The sequence below is a fragment of the Panthera tigris genome, chromosome E3, assembly GCF_018350195.1.
Source record: "Panthera tigris isolate Pti1 chromosome E3, P.tigris_Pti1_mat1.1, whole genome shotgun sequence".
Taxonomy (NCBI): Eukaryota; Metazoa; Chordata; class Mammalia; order Carnivora; family Felidae; genus Panthera; species Panthera tigris.
In genome coordinates, this window is record NC_056675.1 from 7,177,687 (window position 1) to 7,202,382 (window position 24,696).

General features: G+C 44.6%; 1 protein-coding gene and 1 non-coding gene across 2 annotated transcripts in view; both read left to right on the forward strand.

The window, feature by feature from the left end:
- Window positions 1–6,364: 6,364 nt before the first annotated feature.
- The window catches only part of ZKSCAN1 (zinc finger with KRAB and SCAN domains 1), a 66,066-nt gene continuing 47,734 nt past the window's right edge, over window positions 6,365–24,696 (forward strand). The window contains exons 1-6 of the mRNA XM_042972412.1: window positions 6,365–6,476; window positions 15,964–16,476; window positions 16,721–16,874; window positions 18,879–18,970; window positions 19,247–19,373; window positions 21,829–22,717. Coding sequence (XP_042828346.1) covers window positions 16,051–16,476; window positions 16,721–16,874; window positions 18,879–18,970; window positions 19,247–19,373; window positions 21,829–22,717 — 1,688 coding nt within the window. The 5' untranslated portion in view covers window positions 6,365–6,476; window positions 15,964–16,050. The remainder of the gene's footprint in view (window positions 6,477–15,963; window positions 16,477–16,720; window positions 16,875–18,878; window positions 18,971–19,246; window positions 19,374–21,828; window positions 22,718–24,696) is intronic.
- LOC122234791 lies at window positions 12,875–12,976 on the forward strand. Its single transcript, XR_006212742.1, has one exon. It is a non-coding gene; the product is annotated as a U6 spliceosomal RNA (small nuclear RNA).

Genomic DNA, 24,696 nt, shown 5'->3' on the forward strand with positions numbered 1-24,696 from the left:
GGGGCAGAGAGAGAGGGAAACACAGAATCGGAAGCAGGCTCCAGGCTCTGAGCCATCAGCCCAGAGCCCGACGCGGGGCTCGAACTCGCAGACTGCGAGATCGTGACCTGAGCTGAAGTCGGACACTTAACCGACTGAGCCACCCAGGCGCCCCTAGCTAAAAATGTTTTAATCTTTTTTTTTTTAAGATTTTATTTTTAAGTAATCTCCACACCCAGTGTGGGGCTCAAACTTACAACCCCAAGATCAAAAGTTGGGTGCTCCACCAACTGAGCCAGCCAGGCATCCCGCTAGCTAAATCTAGTTTATAGTGACCCCAATGTATTAATATTCCTGGGTATAAAACTGAATCAAACAGATTCTCACTATAAACCCAGGGCACACCTGGCCCCCACAGGGACAACCCTGAGGAGCTCACGACAGGATGTCACTAGACTTTCATTTGAGGAAACACCCCCAAGGGCCCTAGTGCCTAGTGTCAGCAGCCTGTTAGGGATGCCCCCCATTAGTCTTAACCCCACCAGCTTTCACATCACAGAAGTCAACCTTGGGAGCCCACAGTTTCTGGAGAGCTCTTCAGAAACTTTTATTTGTTCAGGGCAGCCTGCCAGGCCTTAGGTACGGTATTGCTTTGTAATAGTAAATCATTATATTTAGCGGTACTTGGAGTTCTTTCAAAACCCTTGTACGGATGTCATCTGATCTCATTAGCTGAGGTCACTTGCCAACAGCAAACTTAGGGTCACCAGCACTATTTCATGTAGACCCTCTGACTATTTGTGGGCCTGGCAACCCTCATTTCTTGGAATCTGTCCTTAGGAAATAATCAGAGAGGTCTTCAATGATCATGAACAAAGATGTTTTGCCTTTCCCATAGTGCCACTGGGAAAGGGTCTTCTTGGATTATTTACTTGTCTCTTTTCCCCCATACTGATGTAAGTGCCATTATTCCCTCTTCCAGGTAAGATTATGATTAAAAGAACAATATGGGGTGCTTGGGTGGCTTAGTCGGTTAAGGGTCCGAACTTGGCTCAGGTCATGATCTCATGGTTTGTGGGTTTGAACCCCGCATTGGGCTCTGATAGCTCAGAGACTGGAGCCTGCTTCAGATTCTGCGTCTCCCTCTCTCCCTCTGCCTTCCCCCACTCATGCTCTGTCTGTCTGTCTCTCTCTCTCTCAAAAATAAAAATAAAAAAAGATAAAAATAACAGTAATCAGGATAAGCAACATGCATTGAGTGTTCACTGTGTGCCAAATGCTTTGCTATCAGACACTTACCTCCCACAGAGACGTTGTGAGGTTAGTATCACCATTATCAGCTACCAGTTATTATCAATCAATAATTATCAGTTATTAACTATCATCATTTTACAGATGAAGAAACTGAAAGCTTAGAGATAGGTTATTAAGAAGCCCCAAACACATAACTAGTTAATGGTGGAGTTGAGACTTGAACTCAGCTCCATTTGACTCTAATTTGTACACGTGGAATAAGTACACTATGCCTGGTATCTGGTGAAGCTTAAGAGGAATTCAGCAGATTCTTTTTTTTTTTTTTTTAATGTTTATTTCTGAGAGAGAGCGAGAGAGAGAGAGAGAGAATGAACAGGGGAGAGGCAGACAGAGAGAGAGACAGAATCCAAAGCAGACTCCAGGCTCTGAGCTGTCAGCACAGAGCCCGACATGGGGCTCAAACCCACGAACCACGAGATCATGACCTGAGCCGAAGTCAGACACTTAACCCACTGAGCCACCCAGGTGCCCTGGAGTTCACCAGATTCTTCAGTCATCCCATGGATTAAACAATGTCTCAGAGAAGAGTGTCCTAGATATTTAAGCTTCATGTCCAGTGGGGCAGAACCTGTTGGTCAGTACTCAAATGTCTGCCCGTTCTGCCCTAAGGAGCTCAGCTGTCCTATTTTTCTCCCTGTTGGCTACTTTTGCTCAGGTTCTTACCTTCCATACAGCTCACAGATACCATGCCCCAGGTAGTGAATCTTCATACATCTTAGCCAATCATGGTTGGCTAGTTCCATCCTCTAAGCTCTGATGGTTCTTGGCGTGGCTATGTGATTCTCTTTCTAGCTGAAGAGATGTGAAAGTCTGCTGGGAATGGGGGTGGGGGCAGAATTATGAGATTTTCTAACACGAGAGAAGGCAGCCCAGTCTCTTTTGCATCTCTGACATCTCAATTCTGTGTGGCTTCTGGGAAATGTTTTCCATATCTTTGGGAAGGAGAAAGGTTTTTCTCTTACCCACAAACCTGTCTGCATCACTCCCATAATCACACACATCTGACAGGTGCTTCTGGAAGGTTTCTCTCAGTGAAACCTGCATTCTCACAGTGCAATACATTATTTGAATAGCAAATATTTATCAGAAGTACTTGTGGGCACTGGGCGGGGGGATTGAGGTGGGGAGGACTGACATACATAAAGAGAAGTCGATGCTCAACGGAATAAAAACTCTGAGAGATTGTTAGGATCCTAGAAGAAAGGGGATGAAAAGAAGATTCTGGACAAAGCAGAGAACTTCAAGTGGGGATAAGCATTAGAGAGCTGGCTGGGGAATAATCCCTAATGGCTGAGATGACTGAAAATGTTAAATATTCACCTTGAGTTGATTCCAGTCTGCACTGTTATAATCTCCTTCATTTATTCAGAAACTGAAGGTTAAATCTATTGTGCACAATGATTTTATGTGTCATGGACCTTTCGTAGGTCTGGAAACTGAACAAGAGGCTGTTCCAGGCCAGAGGACCCAGCAGGCAGTGGCACTTAGGGGCAGAAGAGGTGGGGGGGGGGGGTGGCAACAGAGCTGACCTCAGAGCAGGTTTGAGACAACTCCCTCTTCTACTAGCAGAGAGGGACCTCTCTGCAGAAGAGGGACCCCACACAACCCTTCCTGCTTCCCTGAGAAACTTGCAATCAGGCCAGAAAAATGTGTTTATGTGCCTCTGGATTTATACACCTTTTCACTTTGTATTTTGGTGACCCACACCTTAAGTCTAGTGTCTCCTACCGGACTTCTTGAAAAATTCTTGAAGACCAGCTCAATGTCACTTTTATATCCTCCAAAATCAAGCATAATACTTGATACATAATAGGTGATAAATGGCTATAAATAAAGTCTGCCATAAGTCTGTGGTGCGGCCCAATAAATTAAGCATGGTCAATAGAAGGGCATTTGTCATCCTTCTGGTGTAAGTAACTTAGCTGCAGAACAAAGATAAGAATTAAATCTCTTTGGGGAAAAAATATGGTAATATATTTTTAAAGTTCATACCTATTAACTCAATAAACCCACTTGTAAGAGCCCGTCGTAATTAAATAATTCAAAAGACATTTGCATAAAAATCTTCATTCAAATGTTTCTTCGACTAGCAAGACATTAGAAGTATTCTACATGTCTAGAAATAGAGAAATTCTTTTTTTTTAATTTTTTATTATTTCTTTAAAGTTTATTTTGAGAGAGAGAGAGATAGAGAGCAAGCCAGGGAGGGGCAGAGAGAGAGGGAGACAGAATCCCAAGCAGGCTTCGCACCCTCAGTGCAGAGCACGACACAGGGCTCAAACTCGCAAACCGTGAGAACATGACCTGAGCCGAACTCAAGAGTTGGACACTTAACAGACTGAGCCACCCAGGTGCCCCATTTTTTTTTAAAGTAAGCCCTACACCCGAGATCAAGAGTTACAGGTTCTACTGACTAAGCCAGTCAGATGCCCCTAGAAATAGAAGAATTCTAAATAATTAATGGTACAGTTGCTCAATGGAATACTATATAGCTATTAAATGATAATTATCCATTCTGTGAGGCAAAATGTGAAATGTTAATGATATGATATTAAGTGTTTTTAAATAGTACACATGAGGGGCGCCTAGCTGGCTCAGTTGGTAGAACATGGCAACTCTTGATCTCCGGCTTGTGAGTTTGAGCCCCATGTTGGGCATAGAGATTACCTAATAAAAAAGATTTTAAAAAAGTAAATGGTACACATGATTTCACATCAATCAGACTGGGCTATTCCAGGTGGCAAGAAACAAAGTTGGGTTCTTTTGTTGGCAAAGGATTTATTGTAAGGACACATGGAGACATAGGGCCACCGGGTGCACTGACCTCTGCAGCAAAGTCGAGCAATCTCAAAGACAAAATGTTGTTTGGGCCCTGAAAGTTACTCAGATTGTCACCTCATTCTGCTGTGGACCCTCAGCACTAGATGGCCCTCCTCTGTGAGCTCTGCCATGTGGTGCACCAGCCCCTCATTGTCTTTGTTTCCATGACTCAGTTTTTCTCTCTGTTCAAACCTCTGTTTACTCATGTCTTCTATGCTTCTATCACCTAATGGCTTCGGCTTACTGATTTCTTCTTGTGCTGATTTTTTTTTTTTTTAAGTGAACACTGTGCTACACTCACAGCATTTTTTTAAGTTTATTTTCTTTAGTAATCTCTACATCTAACATAGGACTCGAACATATGACTCTGAGATCAAGAGTCACATGCTGTTTCGACTGAGCCAGTCAGGTACCCCTTGCCCTCCTTTCTGATTGTTTCAATATGTATCTCTCATTTAAACTCCCCCAAGAAAGGGAATCCAATGCTTTACTTCCCTACTGTTCCATTAGAACTCTGAGGCCGGGCTGCCTCCATAGTTCCAGTGGTCAGAGTATATCCAAGCTCAGCTTCCATCACATGCCAGACCTGATCCATTCAACTCCGGTGCAAAAAGTGGTGACACAGCATTAATGTGGCAGGTACTTCAGGCTTCCAAGTCACCTATCCAATACAACTGTAGTTCTGAACGCTGTTTAAAATAATAAATGAAAAAGGTGTACCTGGGTGGTTTAGTTGATTAAACATCCAGCTCTTGATTTCTGTTCAGGTCATGATCCCAGAGTCATGAGATGGAGTCCCAAGTCAGGATCTGTGCTGACAGCACAGGGCCTGCTTAGGATTCTCTCTCTCTCTCTCTCTCTCTCTCTGTCACTCCCCCATGCACGAGCTCTCTCTCTCTCTGTCACTCCCCCATGCACGAGCTCTCTCTCTCTCTCTGTCACTTCCCCATGCACGAGCTCACTCTCTCTCTCTCTCAAAATAAATCAATAAACTTTAAAAATAATAATAAATAAAAAAGATATGATATGTATGAAAGCAGAGAGGAAAGGGATAAATTAAAGCCATCACATTCTTGTTAGGGTAGAGGGATTACAAGTGATTTTTTTTTTCCTCCACTTTCTAATTTTCATTTAATGATACTGTAACTGCCTCTTAGTTTTCACGGGTTTTGTTTTGTTTTGTTTTGTTGAGACAGAGAGAGAATGAGTGGAGGAGGGGCAGAGAGAGGAGAGAGAGAGAGAATCCTAAGCAGGCTCCATGCTGAGGTGGGAGCTGGAGACCGGGCTGGATCTCACCTCACCACCATGAAATCACGACCTGAGCCAAAATCAAGAATTAGATGCTTAATCCACTCAGCCACCCAGGCGCCCGATCAAGTTTTTTTGTTTTTGTTTTTTGTTTGTTTTTCTTTTAAGTAATCTCTCCCAAGCAATAGGAGTCGTGCAACCACTACTAAGTTCAGTCTCTGTCATGAACCTGACTTGGAATATAGAATAAAGTTACAACCATTAAAGCCTGTGGTCACCCTTACACAGAAGGCAGAGCAAGGTTGACTTTCCCAGCTAAAGGTGAAGTGAGAATTATTGTAGGTTGTGAAAGTACCCTGAAGGCAAAAGTGTCTGTTATTACTCTGAAAACTCCCCTTAAACTGCTGTAATACCATATGCCACATGAGCAAAACACAGAATCTTGTAACTACTTTAATTATGGAAATACGTCCTTTGTGCACAGGCCAAATATTGGAAAACCCCACGCACTTAATTGACTGTCATCTCCAGGGTCAGAGAGAAGCTACCATGGCAGTTTTATGAAACCAGCCACCCCTGGCTTCACTTTGATCTTCCTCTGTTTACATACCCCTGTTTCAGCTCCTTGGCCACAGACATACAATTACTAAGAATTATTATTGCTTGATAAGAACTATAATTACTACAATGACTGCCCGAAATGGAAAGGGCAGGAGAGAAATCGAATTATCATATGGACTGGTGTCTGAGCTGGGCCGTTTGTGTCTCGTAAGCCTGAACCCCGCCTCCGGTCCATTCCCTGAATTAACTCCCGGCGCACCCGCCGAGCGCGGTAACCTTAAGACTGGAGGCTTGAGCACCGAAGGCAGGAGCGGGATCCAGCGATTCGGGAATCGAGATGCAAATTCCTCCTGCGCTCCTAGAGAGGACCCGGAAGCGCAGCGCAGTCCCGGAAGGCGAGATGCTGACACACTTCCTGTCTTTGTGACTCATTGTGTCTGTGTCGAGGCGTCGGGAGGGCCTAGGTCCGTGTGCAGCGCCGTTCTGCCGGCCTGAGCCCCAGAGTCAGCTCCCCTTTCTCGCCCAGCGCCCCCAGGCTGCTCCCGGGGCTCACGGTGAGACTTGGGGCCGGCCTCTGGGGAGGGCGGGCGGCGCCGCAGGGTGTGTGCGTGAGGGTGGGCTCTGCAGCTGCGGCCCCGGGGTCCCTCCAGGCGGCCCGGGGGAGTGTGGAGAAAGTCCAAGCCCCTGGCCCGACGGTTGGAAGCGCCGTCCCCCGGGAGACGTCCCGCCCCGCCCCCGGGTCCAGGCGGGGAGGGGGTGAGGGTCTAGTGGCCGGGGGTACCCGGAGCCCTGGGGAGAAGCCGTCTGCGGGCCCCTTCCGGGCCCCTAGTCCGCAGTGTCGTCATCGTCCTTTGACGTTTCTGAGAACCGGGTCGCGAGCGAGCCGACCCCTGTCTGATTTTACTGCCCGTCCTTCGTCGCCATTTGCTTTGATTCCAGTGAGAGACTTTTTTTTCGGGGTCCTTCAGGACCTCGAGGTGAAAAATGAGGAAGGCCGAGTAATGGACACGTTTTGAGGTGCCGCTTACGTGTTTCCAGATCACCTGCTTCTCATCCCACTTCCACCCGCGAGCGGTGATTAAAGGATATTGGAAGCTTAGAGTGGAGAAAGACGTGGTTCGGATCTAGTAGAGATTTTGTACATCCCACTTTCTCTTTCTGCCTTATGGAATATTTTTGAAGACTTTTAAAAATGATCTGTTCGGAAGATTACGTGGTTCCCCCAACCCCCTCGGTTCTGGGTAGTTAACTCTGCTTGTCTTCGAGTGGGTGAAGAGTGAAGGGAATTTGTGGAAATTGCACCAGGCCATCGGGAAGACTGGTTGCCCGAGTGACCTTGTATTAGTGACCTAATACAGGACTCTTCTCCAGCTCTCAGTTTTGTCATCAGTAAAATTAACTCGATTTTCTCAAAAGGCCTTCCCACTTTGAAATTACTTGATTTGGCCAGTGCAATCGAAAAAAATTGAGCTACAGTTTAGCCTGAAGCTGTGCCCCTCCCTTCTCTTTCCTGCTGTGCCTCCAGGACACAATAAGATACTTTCATTTTAGAGAGTGGCTGTTACATGGCCTGGGACCAAAGAAAGCATTTATTGTACAGGCCAGTGCTAGGCGGATTGGAGGTGGTCAGTAAATACTTGTTGAATTGAATTGTGGAGAATTCATTGTAACCAGATCAACAAAGTACTGTTAGTATATATGCTGGCCATATGTGGAGAAATAGCTTTATTACAAAGGGAACCATAAGGATAATTTGCCCCAGAACATATCTCCAAGTTTATATTGTCTCTGAATCACTGTGCAAGATACCCATTCATTATTTCAGGCAGTCTTTCCCAGTCTTAAAGTACCAACAAGGAAGCTAGCTACTTAATACACATAGTCTTTTGCCGATTCTCTACTTGATCTAAACATTAATTTTTTTTTCTAACTTTATATTGCATCTAAATACAGGTGAGTGCTATGTTAAATTTTACCTTTTCATTCTGGAGTAGTATTGGTATTCTTTGGGTAGTTGGCTGTCTTTTAAAGGGAGCTTTTTCATGTTAAAAAAAAAATTAGGGGCACCTGGGTAGCTCAGTCGGTTAAGCATCTGACTTCGGCTCAGGTCATGATCTTGCGTTTGTGAGTTCGAGTCCCATGTCGGGCTCTGTGCTGACAGCTCAGAGCCTGGAGCCCGCTTTGGATTCTGTGTCTCTCTTTCTGCCCCTCTCCTGCTCGTGGTCTGTCTCTCAAAAATAAATAAATGTTAAAAAAAAAAAATTAAAAAATTTAGGGCGCCTGCGTGGCTCGGTTGAACAGCTGACTCTTGATTTTAGCTCAGGTCATGACCCCAGGGTCGCGCGATCGAGCCCTGCATCGCGCCCCATATCAGGCTCCAGGCTGAGCGTGGAGCCTGCTTAAGATTCCCCTCCACCGTGCAGACGCATTTTCTTACCCTGTGTCTCTAAAAAATAAAAAAAAAATATGGAGTGCCTGTGTGGCTCAGTCGGTTAAGCATCTGATTTCGGCTCAGGTCATTATCTTGAGCTTCCTGAGTTCAAGCCCCGCGTTGGGCTCTTTGATGTCAGCACAGAGCCCACTTCAGATCCTCTGTCTCCCTCTCTATGTGTCCCTCCTCTGCGTGTGTGCTCTCTCTCTCAAAAATAAACATTAAAATTAAAATAAAATAATAATAAAGTAAAATAATTTTTTAAAAAGCTTAACAAAACTTAAAATTTAAAGCTCTGTTCAAAAAAGGGAAGAGAGGGTGCCATTTGTTTAAACTTTCAAGACTATGCTCTGGAAAAGATACTGGCCTGCTTAGAAAATAGCCTTTGGAATAAACCGAGCTTGTAACTCCAAGCCCTTTTTGTAAGAAAATCGTTGGTATTCGTCCTTGGTGACAACCGGTGGCTGGGGGTAATCTTATCTAAATCGGATAGGGTGTCAGAATGTTTTTCAGCTCAGAGGGACCCCAGAGGTAGTTTTCTACTCCCCTCCCCCATTTGACAGATAAGGATACCGAGTGCCAGAGAGGTTGAATAATTCACTCAGGGATGTGTAACTTATTTGTGGGAGACTAGAGTTTAGGTATTCCAACCTGTGCTGCTTTCACTGTTACAGGAATTCTGTTGCTTAATGTTTTAAGCAGGCTGAAAATTGGAAAGTACAGTCATAGCTCTTAAGTTTGTGGAAAACAAGGTACTCCTCTACTGCTTACTGAATGCCAGACACTGTTTAAAGAGCTTCATATATGTTAACTCACGTAATCATCACGACAACTCTGTGAGGAAAATTTTTCTTATTCCCATTGCACAAATGCAGAGAGATATTAACTTACTGAAAATGATCAGCTGGTAAGTGGTAGGGTAGCTTATTGAAGCTTCTCCAAATAGCCCCTGGGGCTAATCTGAGGGCAGTACTGAGTGCTGTATGAGTGGGCAGAAAAATACCACACTGTAAATTCAGCAAGTATTTCTTTAAAACTAGGTGTTTGCAAGGAATCCTACCAAGTGGTCTAAGAGGTACAAAGAAACATTCCCTTGGGTGCCTGGCTGGCTCAGTTGGTGGAGCCTGCGACTCTTGATCTCTAGGTGGTGGGTTCGAGCTCCACGTTGGGCATAGAGCTTACTTTAAAAAATAACAATTAAAAAAAATGAAGAAACCTACTTTAGCAATTAGTCCAGTTGAGGAGGAAGGCGTGAACAATTACATTACAGAGAAAGAAATACAACTTCCATGGCAGATGCTTGGCAGAGAGCATTTGGGCCAGAAGTTTAGAGAGAGGAGAAGAGGTTGTTTGCTCAGATCATTTGAGAAACCCAAAATAAACCCAGCCCTTCCCACTGCTGTTGTGACTTTTCTCTTTGCCTAAGTAGGAGCACAAATGTTGAGGGATGGGGGAGAGGGCCTCATAACTGGGGGAAGAGGGAATGTGCCTATGCCCTCATCTCTGCCCCTTTGGGTCTCACTTCCTCCTCAGAGTCTCTTCCTATTGAGTCCCACTGACCCAATAAATATCCCACCTTCCCCCCACCCCCCAAGCAAGCTCTGTGCCCAACGTGGGCCTTTGAACTCAACAACTCCGATGTCAGGAGTCACATGCTCCACCAACTGAGCCAGTCAGGCACCCCAAGAAGTATCCCAGTCTTTAAAACTCTGGCCTAGGTGTGGGCACAAATCAAATTCCTTTCCTTTAGTCTCCTTCGTATAGCTGAGACAAGATAAAATTTTCATGAAAATATGAAAATTTTTCTGATGCTAGACTAATTTCTACACCAGTCCTGCTCAGTTGCCCCTGGTTAGATTTGAGATGATTCCTACTTGTGTCTCCTGCTGTGTCTCCTTAGCCACACAGCTCCCTGGTGAAAACAGATGGCAAATGAGGCCCATTCCTGGGTGGTGATCCTTCACAGGCACCTTCAGAAGCCTTTCCTCTGGGAAAGAACCTGTGTGCACACAGAAGTTCTTCCTAACCCCACGTGTTGGGACAGAAGGAGTTTGGCATGATGGCTAGAGCTTCAACTGAGGGTTCCTAATACCAAATCCTACCTCTGCCCTTTAATTGCTGTATGACCTTGGGTGTGTTATTTAACATCAGTAAGCCTTAGTTTTGTCATTGTAAAGTGGTATGATCATCATAGCTCCCTGCTAAGATTGTTCTGTGAAACACTTAATATCTGGTCCGTGGAAAGCACTCAACGAATATGAGTTCTTATGCCCCTGAATGAATGTTCTTGAACAGTGATGAGGGGCAAGTGGCATTTTAGCTAAGCTCTAAAGGATAAGTAGGATTTGAAAAGGCCAGAAGACTGGGAGAGGAAATCCCAGACATCGACTGTGATGTGAGAATAGGATGGTGATCAGAATCCAAGGCATATTTAGGAGCTACTCCTTCTGTGGATGGAAAAGGTTCATGCCGGAGAGGGAAAGAAATTGATGCTGATGGTGAACTTGAGAGGAAACTGGGACCAGGTACTGGGGACTGGTGACTGGAAAGCTGTAGAGGTTTAGGGGTTCCTTCGGTGGCCCAGTGGCTAAGCGTCCGACTTCAGCTCAGGTCATGATCTCACAGTCTGTGGGTTCGAGCCCCATGTTGGGCTCTGTGCTGATAACTCGGAGCCTGGAGCCCGCTTGGGATTCTGTGTCTTCCTGTCTCTCTCTCTGCCCCTCCCCCGCTTGCCCCTCATTGGGCTCTGTGCTGACAGTGGAGAGCCCACTTTGGAACTTCTGTCTCCCTCTCTCTCTGCCTCCTCCTCTCACACTCTCACTGTCTCTCTCTCAAAAACAAACATTTTTTAAAGAGAGAAGAAAGAAAGCTATAGAGGTTTATGAAGTAGGGGGAAGGGGAATAAAGGCAGGAAACCAAAGAGCGGAAGCCAGACCTGACAGAACTAGGTAATTACTTCTTCCTGGTGCTTGGAGACTGAATGCCTGTAAGGAGAGGAATCCAGAAAGGTGAGATTCTGAGCTTTACTGAATGAGGCATTAGTAGAATATCTGATCGCTAATTGCCACTAAAGGGAAACAAGAAGTGGCAGGGGAAATGGCAATATTTTGAGTAGCTCCTCTTTCTCCTCAGTTTAGCAGAAATAAACTGCCAGGTTCTCTAGCAGATAAGTGCAAAGAAGTCAAGAGTCTTTGTCTTTCAGGGGCTTAAATTTTAGTTGGGAGGTGATGGGAACTGCAACCGAAATAACGATAATGCAAGGAGAATATATGTGGCATAACTAGGAACAGAGAAGGCATTGAGGGTGTTCAAAAGAGGAAGGTATCTTAGTTAATCTGGAACGGCAGACGTTTTACATCTGGAAGAGTACGTCAAAATTTGACCAACGAGGTTGACGTGGTCGAAACTGTTCACAGCGAAAGTGTGACGATGGGATATCCCACCCTGTGCTTGGGGAACATGAATGGCCAGAGAGGCTGAAACACAGGGCATCACGACGAAGAAGAGCGGGGGGGGGGGGGGGGGGGCTGGAGAAGACTGGAAAAGTAAAGTAGGGTGTGTTCTTTGAACACTAAATTGGCAGATAGCAAAAATTCACGGGCTCTAATTGAGGAGAAAGAGATGCCCGGAAGCGTACTTTGGCAATACGGCAGTGACCTCGCTTGGTTCCTACTGGACCTGGGAGAGATCGAAGGTAGAGAGACTATGGCACTGTGGCACAGATAGGGAGCCGGCCTTAGGGTGGTGGGAAATAATTGTGGGGGGCACAGCAGGACAAGGTAGTGTTTCTTCTGAGTTTTCAGAATGAAATTGAAGAAACTAAGGCTTTTAGGAATTATTTAGCCTCCGGTTGGGAAGACGCTAGCCAAAGGAGCCATCTGTTGGACTGCCTGTCCCACTGCCTCTTCCTGTGGGGGCAGCTTTCCTAACGAGGTCTTGGCTGTTCTGATGCCCTGGCTTCAGGGCTGTCTCTTCCCAGACACGGCCTTGTTGACACACCAGTTACTTCCCTGGCTCCTCTGGCGCTGATGTTGAAACTTCCTCAGAACAGTTGGCACCTTCTGCTTTGTACTGAAATTATTTGTGTAAAAATGGGAATCCTGCTTCACATCTTTGTATCCCCCTCCGTCTAGGAAGGCACTTGGCATATTGTAGCCTTGGAGAGGGAGATGTTTAAGAATTTAGTCATAAGGACTTTACCAAGGCAGCTCTGAAGTTGTAAAACGTATTTACTGCAGCAAGGAGGGTGGGGTGCAAAACCGTTCTGAAGGAGATCAGCGGGAAGGGCTGGGGGGGTGGTTTGCACTGGACTTGACCAGTTTAAAATCACAGAAAAAAAAATGACTGAATTCCCACATTTCTGTTTATTTCTATGTCTGTAGAAAGCCTTTTTGAATATAACGTTCTTTGTTCCTAGAGTCCGCTACTTTAATAAGGATTTTGATTCTACTAAGGACAAAAAAAACTTAAGATAGAAAAACCAACCCTGTGAGAAATCTCAGATTAAAACAGCCATCGCCAGTGCTCGCTTTGGCAGCACGTGTGGTCAAATTGGAACGATGCAGAGATCAGCATGGCCCCTGCACAGGGACAACGCAAGATGCTGAAGCGTTCGATTAAAAAAAAAAAAGAAAAAAAAAATCACCTCCCAGCTTTTTTTTGGACACATTCCTATCTGTAAAAATTATTTATAAAAATTGTATACATGTAGTATTATACCAGTATTTTATATAACAAAACAAGGATACATTTAATTGTGCTATTCAAAAAATACTTTTGTGTTTTAATTGTACATGATCCCTTTTCTACCAAAATTACCAAAAAATTTTTTAATGAGAGCCATGTAATTAAAAATGCTTTCTAGCTTAAAGTTCTTGGCTTTGGATGATAGAGCAGTTGAATGCTCTGTCTCTAAAACTTGAATTTGATGCTGTTGAGACGAAAAAGATACCTCACAAAGATTTGCCAGTTCAGATGGAAGAAACACATTGTCAGCTCTGCTTAGTAACTATTGGTCCTATCCACCACACAAAATTTTTGTTGTTGAAATTCAGCTAGTACATTTCCATTTTTCAGACCCTTAAATCATCTGTTCTTAAAAACTAATCAAAAGGTGGCATGCCTAGCTGGTTCAGTCAGCAGAGCATGATCTTGGGGGTTGTGAGTTCAAGCCCCATGTTGTGCATAGAATCTACTTTTAAAAAAATCAAGGGGTGCCTGGGTACCTCATTCGGTTAAGCATCGGACTCGATTTCGGCTTAGGTCATGATCTCACAGTTGATGGGATTGAGCCCGTGTCGGGCTTGGTGCCACTGTTAGCGTGGAGGCTCTTTGGGATTCTGTCTCTCCCACAGTGCCTCTGTCTTTCTCAAAATAAATAAATTTTTAAAAAGAATCAAAGGTGTTTTAAGTGTTTTTTTTTTTAAGTGTTTTTTTTTTTTTTTAATTTATTTTGAGAGCAAGCGCGTGCACGTATGCAAGCAGGGAGACAATGGCGGGGGGTGGGGGGGTGGGGGGGTGGATTATCCCAAACAGGCTGCACGCTGACGGTGTTGTAGGCATCAACTTGAGGCTCAATCCCACGAACCGTGAGATCATGACCTGAGCCGAAATCAAGAGTCCGATGCTTAACGGACTGAGCCACGCAGGCACCCCTGTTTTAGGTTTTTAAAAAACAGACTTTTGGGGGCACCGGGGTGGCTCAGTCTGTTAAGCATCAGACTCTTGATTTCGGCTCAGGTCATGATATCATGATGGGATTGAGCCCTCCACTCACAGCATGGAGCCTGCTTCAGATTCTCTCCCTGTCTCTCTGCCCCTCTCCCTCTTGTGCACTCACTTGTTTGCTCTCCTTAAAGTAAATAAACATTAAAAAAAGAAAAATCTTCTTTAAAAACACAAAAACAGACTTTTAAGATCTTAAAATTCTTCATTTGGAAGATTTTATACAGTGTAGAAAGTATAAGGTTTTTAAATATTAACAGATGATTAGGTTTGTCCAGGATACTTAGTATCATTTCTGGAAGTTACAATTACATAACAATGTCGGGGGTGGGGGGGGGGGCATACACTTTTTTTTTTTTTTAAGCAGCTGCCGTGTCATTTATTGGTTGATTTCTTGTTGAATTAGTTTGACATTCATTCTTACCCACTAATCTGCGTGAGTGAAACCTCGCTGTAGGTAGAAGCTTCATCTGTGCCACTTTCTTAACGTGTGTTTCCACTGTTTGCGTTTCTTCGAATTGTGCTTTTTCTGTTGGAGTCTTTAAGCTGCTGGTCTTTTTTCTTCTTTTCTTTTTTCCAGATGTAATTGACATATAACATCATATTCCAGGTGTACAACATAATGGTTTGATATTTGGGCAAAACGATCACAACAAATCTAGTTAACATCTGTCACCACAATTACAATTTTTTTTTCTTGCGATGAGGGTTTTTAAGGGCACTTAGCAACTTTCAAGTATGCAATACAGTGTTATTCACTGTAGTCCCCTTGTTGTACATTATGTTCCTATGACTTCTTTAAGACCTGGAAGTCTATCATTTGAGCCCTGTCACCCAGTTTGCCTGCCCCTGTACTTGTCTCTTTTATGAAGACAAGATTAGTTCAAGCTGGATAAAATAATCCATTATTCCACATAACTGGTCTCAGGTAAACTGGGAGATATCACAGTACCTAAAAGCGAACAAGTGAAATGAGGAAATTTTGGCAGCCCTCTGTGTGGGGGAGGGAGGTTCCCACTTTTTCCTTGGGACGTACCCTGTGACGTGTGCCGGTTCGACATTTAACCAAGGGCGGGTGTTAATGTCAGTTTGTAACATGCCATCTGTAGAATGGCACTGGCGGTCGTGCCTCCCTGCAAGTGCTGTTGTGTCCGGAAATAAGATGACGTGTGTACTGCGTGAAGCCTGGTACCTGGCGCCCTGCTGACACTCAGCTCTCTCTGGGACGAGCACTTAGAAGCATGGCGTCGTAACCTGCTGTCCTGGAGGTTAGGTGTTCAGACTCAGGCACACACCCTAAGGGTGTTATTGGCCTGTTGGACGTTTCTCTCTGCACGCCTTTTTTTTTTTTTTTTTTTTATGGGGGCACCTGGGTGGCTCAGTCAGTTAAGTGCCTAACTCTTGATTTCAGAGTTAACTCTTAACTCAGTCGGTTAAGTGCCTAACTCGTGCAGGTCTGATCTCTCGGTTCATTTGTTCAAGCCCCACCTTGGGTTCTGCATTGACAGTGTGGAGCCTGCTTGGGATTCTCTCTCTTCTCTCTCTCTCTCTCTCTGTCTGTCTCTCTCTCTCTCTCTCTCTCTCAACAAACAAAAAAACTTAAAAAGAATTTATTTTTAAGTAATCTCTACACTCAACATGGGGCTCAAACTCACAACCCCGAGATCGAGAGTGTGCCACCTGCTCTACCAACTGAGCCAGCCAGGCACCCCCTCTCTGTAAGCCTTAACATATAAAATGACGGTGAAAACAGTGTGACTCTGGAGGTTTTGCTTTTTCTTTTGCTTTTCAGAGGCATTTTCAGTGCCTTGATGTGCAGCCTTGTGTGAAGTGTTGACACAGGTCACTTTTCATAAAGGTACTAATAATTATGTTTACTATGTCAGGAACAATACCGGAACATATCAGAAAACATCTAGAACAGAAAGGAGAGCACAGACCCTGTTTGGATCAAGTCAGCTCCCTGAGCCTGAATGATGACTGCAGAATCCAGGGAAGCCACAGGTCTGTCCCCCCAGGCTGCCCAGGAGAAGGATGGTATCGTAATAGTGAAGGTAGAAGAGGAAGATGAAGAAGACCACATGTGGGGGCAGGATTCCAGCCTGCAGGAGACGCCGCCTCCCGACCCAGAGATTTTCCGCCAACGTTTCAGGCACTTCTGTTACCAGAACACTTTTGGGCCTCGAGAGGCTCTGAGTCGACTGAAGGAACTTTGTCATCAGTGGCTCCGACCAGAGATAAACACTAAGGAGCAGATCCTGGAGCTGCTGGTACTGGAGCAGTTCCTCTCCATCCTGCCCAAGGAGCTCCAAGTCTGGCTGCAGGAATACCGTCCTGATAGTGGGGAGGAGGCCGTGACCCTTCTGGAAGATTTAGAGCTCGATTTGTCAGGACAGCAGGTAAGAAGAAGGTGAAACCTATTCTGTATAAGCAGCACTTGGGCTGTAAGCCTGGAGCAAAGAGAGAGTTGCAGTTTGAAGCTGGCACTGGTAGTCTTTGTGGTGGTTATTCTTCTCCGCTCAGATGCTAAGAGGTGCTCTGGCCTCCTTCGCCTGCATCCACTCATTATACGTACCCTCTTTCTGTTCATTTAAACTCCGGTGTAAAAAATGATTTACCCATAAACCCACCATTTGTCCTCAGGTCCCAGGTCAAGTTCATGGGCCTGAGATGCTTGCCAGGGGGATGGTGCCTCTGGATCCAATGCAGGAGTCCTCAAGCTTTGACCTTCATCATGAGGCCACCCAGTCCCATTTCAAGCATTCATCTCGGAAGCCTCGCCTCTTGCAGTCACGGGGTAAGAAAGAAGCAAGATTTCATGTGGGGGAAAGCAAACTGTCCGGGGTGGGAGTGCCCTCTCTGTGTTGCTGAGGGCCTGTAATAAAAAAAATTTTTAAGCATGCTTGTTTTTTTTTTTTTTTTTTTTAATCATTACACTTTATTGTCATTATTAATAAATAAATATTGGGGAAAATGAAACTTACAGCTCAACCTCAGGAGTTAACGTTACTGAGATGGTAAATAAAATGTGCATCTTGAACTGGGGTGGACATTACATTATTCTTGGAATGGTTAGCCTTTTGGATGTCCAGATTTTTTTTACAGGAAAGTGCTAGGAAGTGGTAATATATTTCCGGTCTGGGTTTTAAGACACTCTTGTTAATGTCCTAAGTTGCCTTGAAAAGGATCAGTTTTTAAAATTCATTTTATTTCAAAAAAAAAAAAAAATTCATTTTATTTCAGATGTGTCAGAATGTTGTAGAACGTCTTTTTCTAGCTTCCAAAAATTTCAAACAGTGTGGAAAGGATGGGAAAAATATTTTGGTTTTTTGTGAGGAACATGAGGAAAAAAATCATTTCAGGGTCATGTAAATGAAAATCAGTTTAAGTATTTTTTCCTTTGAGGGAAATATTAATGTCTTTATCCAATTTAAAAATCAAAGCAGGTATGTAGACATCTCTAAAAACAGTAACATACTAAAAGTCGTTGTTCGAGAGGAGTTGATAAAGGAATGTTCCTTATCCAATGTGTTTATTTGTGATGGCATTTAAGGCGTGAATATTAGAGCTGCAGGAAACGTTCTCTGCGTGCTGGAGAAATCCATGTAAATCAGTGCATTGTGATGTTTGATTCACCACTGTCCATGAAGTCCCAGCCATGTCCTATCTAGGACTTGCGAGGTCTCTCTACCCTTCACGTGGGGGAAGCCAGGAAATTGAAGAGGGTATTTTTAGTTTTAAGTGCCAGATTAAGAGCTTTTTGTCCCCAGAGTTAGCAGTTTTAGAGACCCTGACACCTACCCTTGATGCTTACTAAATAGATCTCCAGGGAATTCAGCCATTTGCATTTATCCTCAATTCCCTCTTGGCACTACCCCTCTTCCAGAGTCTTTCCTAATTCTCAGAAGGTTAAAATGCTAGATACTTGGGTCTTTTTTTGCACATTTTGCTTTAGCTTCTCTTTTAACCACTTGGTCTGAAATAGTTACAGGGTTTAGTAATTCAGTTTCAAGTTCGTTTCTCTTCTGTCTTTGCAGCTCAGTAACATCATCTGTTTATCCAGTAATACTTCCAAATCTCACATTACTTGGCAAGGGAAGATTTTAATTTTGCGGTTTAGAAATTTGTGTAGTTGTTCTTACACATTGCAGTTAGTGTGATCATCTGATCGATGTCTTGTATTAGATCTGTGTCAACCCACGCTTTTATATACTTGTGAATGTCTTGTCGACATCTGAAGCATGTATGCATTTTATCAGAAAACTGTGGCTGAGGGAGAAAAGTAGAAGCACAAAAAACAGCCAGAATAGATTCCCTTGTTACTCTGAGTAATGTCTCTGTTCTGAGACATTACTACGGAAGATTGTTAGCACTCATGTTATAGTGTTCATAACTTAATGAAATTCTGATGCTCTGGCTCTTTGGACTGCGGAAAATTAAATTGTCAGCCAAACTTGAATCATGGACTGAATTAACCCATATCTGTAGCTGAGAATAGGAAGCTGGCTCTGCCATTCTTAACTGTGTGACATTAGACAAGTCATTTACCCTCTCAGGGCTTGGATTCCCCCTCATTAAACTAAAGGGATTGGACCAGGTGATTTTAAGGACCCTTTTATGACACCTTGTGACTCCCACCTAAAAGTCTTTTCTTTGTTAAGCTCTCCGTAGTTAACTATTCTGTAGTTAAGCACTGAACATCGAACATGCTGGTGCAGGAAAGAGAGTGCCCCGGGCCCTTCTTGGAGGGGAGGCCCAGCACAGAGCTGGTTTCACTCACAGCTCCTTTCTCCTCCCTCAGCTCTCCCTGCCACCCACGTTCCTGCCCCTCATCACGAGGGGAGTCCCAGAGACCAGGCGATGGCATCTGCACTATTCACAGCAGATTCCCAGGTGAGCTGTGGGCCCCTCTGCCCTCCTGAGACCCTCGTGTCTGCCTCTCTTCCTGGAGCTCTTTTAGCTCTCTCCACCCAGGACACAATCTTGATGCCCCAACCCACAGAGTAGCCCCACTCCTCCTGATCCCATTCACCAGAGCCTTATGGTCACCTTTTCTTTCCCAGCATCCTGTAGGTTTGCAGTCAATTCTGTCCCTGACTCCAGGTTTGGGTGATGGGGTTGTCCCTGAGCTTTGGGAGAACTGAGTGTGGGGCTCTCATATTATTTCAGGCAATGGTGAAGATCGAGGACATGGCCGTGTCCCTCATCCTGGAGGAATGGGGATGTCAGAACCTGGCTCGGAGGAATCTCAATAGGGACAACAGGCAGGAGAATTATGGGAACGTGTTTTCCCAGGGTAAGACTAATGCAGGATTGTTGTCTGAGATTGTTTTGCATCTTTTTTTGTTAGTTGTGGAATTTCTGATGTGGTCAGCTGAGAGTTGACAAGGATTGAGAGACTACTGAGCCCCCCCCCCCCCCTTTTTTTTCAGACCAATTAGAGAAGGAGCACAATTATATTTACTTAGCCCCCAAAGCCTGATACTGTGATTCCCTGATTCCAAGTGGATTTTTTACCTTTCAGTAGTTTTTTGCTGTTAGAAATCAGAAATACTCTTGTGTTCTGAGTCCTCACCTCTTCAACCAATCTGATCCTAGGATTCTTCTCCGGTCCCCTTGGGTTGCAATGTAGGTGCCTCTGTCGAGGGGGTAGAATCTGTATTTCCTGTTAGGTCCATGTGAGACCTGATCATTGATCTAGTCCTAACCTAGGACCACATTCCTGGAGTTACCAAGCATCCTCCCCTGGGCTTTCAGTCTTTTTCCATCCTGCGAGCACAGCTCCACAATAGCTTTATTTAATTCATGAACTTGCGCCTGTTACCTCCCTTGTGATTAGGATTCCCAGTTTCCAAACCCAGTGCTGGTCTTCTGTGGAGAGGTCTGTTCCTGAATGAGTAGTAGGAACAAAAAGAAGTTCTAAGAGACATCATCCAGATAAGATAAGGTGACACAAGTGACAAACATTCCCATTTGTCCCTGCAAGACCTCAAGCCTTGAAGACAATACTGGACAGCAGCTCCCAAATAAATAGTATCATGGGGGGTTCACAGTGAGACTTCTGCCAGGGTGGGGTGAGGGGGGGTAGGGAGGAGGGTCACTGAAGGGGACTGAAGAAGGAACCTCAGGTTTTGTCTTGAACCATAGATATAACCGGGTGATAGTTTCCTGGTTAAGCCAAGGAACTGATCTGTGTTTATGAGCTTGGTATTACCTACCCCATGATAACTTCAAAAAGCAAACAAACAAAAACAGTACAGTCTGGGAACTATCCAGATAACCAAGGACTTTGGCTTGGAATTCAGAAGAAGTGGACTGATGTCCTCAGTATTTATGGCGATTTCATCACTAAAATCAGAGGTTAGATACCGTTCAACTCTCTGTAATTTCTTTCGGAGGTCTGTTTGGGATAGTGCAGACCCACTTGGAAAGAGTTCTTAAAGCCCAAGTAAATAAAGAATAGGGTTGAGATATCTTGGGTCTCTCCCTAGATGATTGTAGCGATAGATAGATAGATAGATAGATAGATAGATAGATAGTCTCTACATACACACATTATATATATATATATATATATATATATGTAGATATAAATAATACTGCATGGTTTTTGAACAATTTTCAATCTCTATTTAAAAATAACGACATGCAGAATTTAGCAGTCTACAATAAAGGTGTATTCCAGTGTTTTACCAGTGCACTGGTTGCTACACGAGAGCGTCAGCCTTGTGTTTGTAAAATTTGGGATTTTTACATTCTCTCTGTCATGGGCCATATACAGAATTGTTTTCAGTTTCTTTTCTGTTCTCCGTTATTCTCAGTGGTCTGTCAGTGAAGGTTCTAGTTACGTTTATTAATGCCCCAACCAGCTGCTTCCCCCTTGTCTCTGATACCTGAGCACTGTCAGCTCTGTGCTGCTCTCACTGGAGGAGATAATCTCCTGTGTCTCAAAGACCTATGTAACCTGCCAAGTCCAGAGCTCCTTGTTTTGTCCGTTAACCGTGGACTTGTAAAAAGCTCACAGAATCGGAGGAGTATTCACTTTTCCTTTATTAACTATGTATATGCCTTTCTTTGTGCTAATACCACTTACTGTTTTCTAGGAGAGACCTGTCCATTCTTTTTCAAACTCATATTTTATTAGAAATGGAAAGTGATTTTTTTTTATGTTTATTTATTTTTGAGAGAGAGACAGAGTGTGAGCTGGGGAGGGACAAGAGAGACAGGGAGACACAGAATCTGAAGCAGGCTCCATCCAGGCTCTGAGCTGTCAGCACAGAGCCTGATGCAGGGCTCGAACTCACAAACCGTGAGATCATGACCTGAGCCGAAGTCGGACGCTCAACTGACTGAGCCACCCAGGCACCCCTGGAACGTGATTTTTTTAAACATATATTCCTTCAAATTAATTAGGGGGTGACCAGTCATACAACTGTGAATGATGACCTCCTGCATTCCTCATTCCTTCCTTCCCTGACTGGTCCTGCTCCCTCCGCTCTTCCCAGGTGCACGCTCCCATGCTGTCAGCACACTGCCCCTGCTGTCCTCCTGCTCTGTCTGCCCTCTCCTCCCCCAACTCTGCTCCCTGTTATCCCCATTTTCTTCCCCTGTTTTTCTCATATTTCATCCCTGTGGATACTGTGATGCCACTTTACAGGCGTGTAGAAGCTTCCTGGAGGACAGTGTCACTTGATTGATTACCCCACAGGTTGAAAAGAAAATGTTGCTATTTGTATTTTCTGTTGTGTCAGGTTGTGAAAACAGGAATGAGAATGAGGAGTCAGCCTCAAAGGCTGAAAACGCAGAAGACTCAGCATCACGTGGGGAGACAACAGGAAGATTCCAGAAAGATTTTGCAGAGAAACGTGAACAGCAGGGCAGAATAGTAGAAAGGCAGCAAAGAAACCCTGAGGAAAAAACCGGAAGAGAAAAAAGAGATTCGGGGCCAGCTACAGTCAAGGAAAAAAAACCCACCACAGGAGAGAGAGGTCCAAGGGAGAAGGGTAAAGGATTGGGAAGAAGCTTTAGTCTGAGTTCAAACTTTAACGCCCCCGAAGAGGTGCCGACGGGAACGAAGTCCCACAGATGTGATGAATGTGGAAAATGCTTCACAAGGAGTTCAAGCCTTATTCGCCATAAAATAATCCACACTGGAGAAAAGCCCTATGAATGTAGTGAGTGTGGGAAAGCCTTCAGTCTTAACTCAAACCTTGTCCTGCATCAGAGAATCCACACCGGAGAGAAGCCTCATGAATGTAACGAGTGTGGCAAAGCCTTCAGTCACAGTTCAAATCTCATTCTCCATCAGCGGATCCACTCTGGAGAGAAACCTTATGAATGTAATGAGTGTGGGAAGGCCTTCAGCCAGAGCTCAGACCTTACTAAACATCAGCGGATCCACACGGGGGAGAAACCCTATGAATGTAGTGAGTGCGGAAAAGCTTTCAACCGAAACTCATACCTTATCTTGCACCGGAGAATTCACACACGAGAAAAGCCGTACAAATGCACCAAGTGCGGCAAGGCCTTCACCCGGAGCTCGACCCTCACTCTGCACCACAGAATCCACACAAGAGAGCGAGCCCCCGAGTACAGCCCCGCCTCCCTCGATGCCTTTGGAGCATTCCTGAAAAGCTGTGTGTAAGGCAAGGAGTTGTCAACAAGCCATTTCCCCCTTCTGTTTCCAAAATTACCTTAGAGACGTGTGCCCACGGAGGGGAAAAAAGGCAGCCTCAACAGATTATAAAAGTCACACTTAAGGATCCTTGTAGCTACATCAGCAGTGTTCTGCCTTTGCATAGTCTGTGGGCATGTAATCCCTCCACACAGCCCCTGCGGGGGAAAGCTAGTCACATGGAGAATCCTCACGATACTTCCGTACAAGACGAAAGCACACATCATGGCAAAACGTCAAGCTTTTCAGTAATGAGGATACCTTTTAAGGTGCTCTTGGCCCAAAAAACCACAGTACAAAATTGAAAGATTAAGATTGGCCCCGTGAAAACGATACTGAGGTTTAAAGCTGCTTGCTGCAAACAAACCCCACTTGGCCAGCATCTTGCTATCACGTATTTCTCAAAAAGAGGAACAGTTGAAACAAAAACTGCATTGGGACATGCTGCTCAAACTAGTTCTAGAGATGATAAGTTATATATGTGATCACTGGTAGCCTGCCAAAGCTATAGAAATCTAGGACTGTGCTGATCAATATCAAACCAAAGATTTCTGGCTCTTCCTGAACGAGGGTACGTGCACCAGTCTACAGTTCCAAAGGACTGCAACAAATGTAGATGGCTCTATCCTCATCACTGAGATAAATCCTACTGAAATGGCAACAATGATTCAAAACCCTTCTCTCCCTTCTCGAAATCCCTAAAGCACTATGGCACTCCTAAATGCATTTCTCCACAAGCTAGCACTTGATTGTATACTGTCTTTTAATCCACCATTGTTTCGTGTATGAAAGTTTTCGTCCTGCCCCCTGCCACACCCCAGCAAAGAGATGCTTCGATCGTCAGGGGATATATTTACATCCCCGTCAGCACTGGACACAGTGCTGAACACCTAAGACGCACTCATTATACCTGACTTCTAACAGGACTTCCTATGCTTATGATAAAGTCCTGTGTGAATCACGAGTACCTGAAGTATGGTAGCCTGGCCCAACTTTTGAAGAGGACCTTCGGAATCCGAGGCATGCTAAAGCTCTGGGGTCTGATGCTGTTTTTATCCTGAATATAAAAGAAAGGTGCTGGCCAGCTGCCTGCATAGACTCTTCCTAAACACAGATCTGTGAGTAAGTACCATGGAATGTCAGAAGTGACTTTATTGTCATCATCTTAAAAATAGGAACATTTACTAAGGCCAGTTTTTAACATCTTTCTGTTCCAAAAGATCTTAGAATTCTCTTCAGTCAGCTGTTGAACGTGATCATTTAGGCACTTTCTGAGTCATTTGTAACTAAATATAGTTCAGAAGCTATAATTTGTGTTGCTTTTCAGAAAAAGGAAACCTGTAGAGTGCATCCCCCCCCACACACACACACACTTTTCCAGAAGCTTTGCAAAAGCATTTGATATTGTTAGCTGGCAATTACCAAACAAGTTTGTTGCTCTGAGGAGTTCACCAACAAGCTGAGACGTGGTTGGGTGTATCATAGTTGAACTGCACAGCATCTCTTCTGTTTCTCACCCCTGAAGACTGAGGGGAGGTTCTGAAACTCATCTTTTCCATCGTCTGTGCAGGAGGAAGCAATTGGCTGCCTAGAAACTAATGGCAGACGTATTTCAGATACACATACGGGAGACGCAGGTAGCATGGGCTACATAGGCAGTCCTCAGGGACTTGGGTAGAGATGACTCTGCTCCTGAGAGTGTGCAAATGATGGTGGACAGCCCTGCACGAACTTAGAAACAGACTAAGAGCAGACCCGAAGACTCCCCTTCCTGGGGGAACCCACGTAGAGTTTGAGGTTTTCCATCAAGAAACAAAACTATCATTGACCAGTTGTTCAGTGACCCAGCAGCTCAAGCCTGGGAGACAGTATGGCTGTATGGGGAACCAGTAAGGTGGGGACAACTGTGGCCTCAGTTCCAGACCAAACTAGAAATTCTGCACAG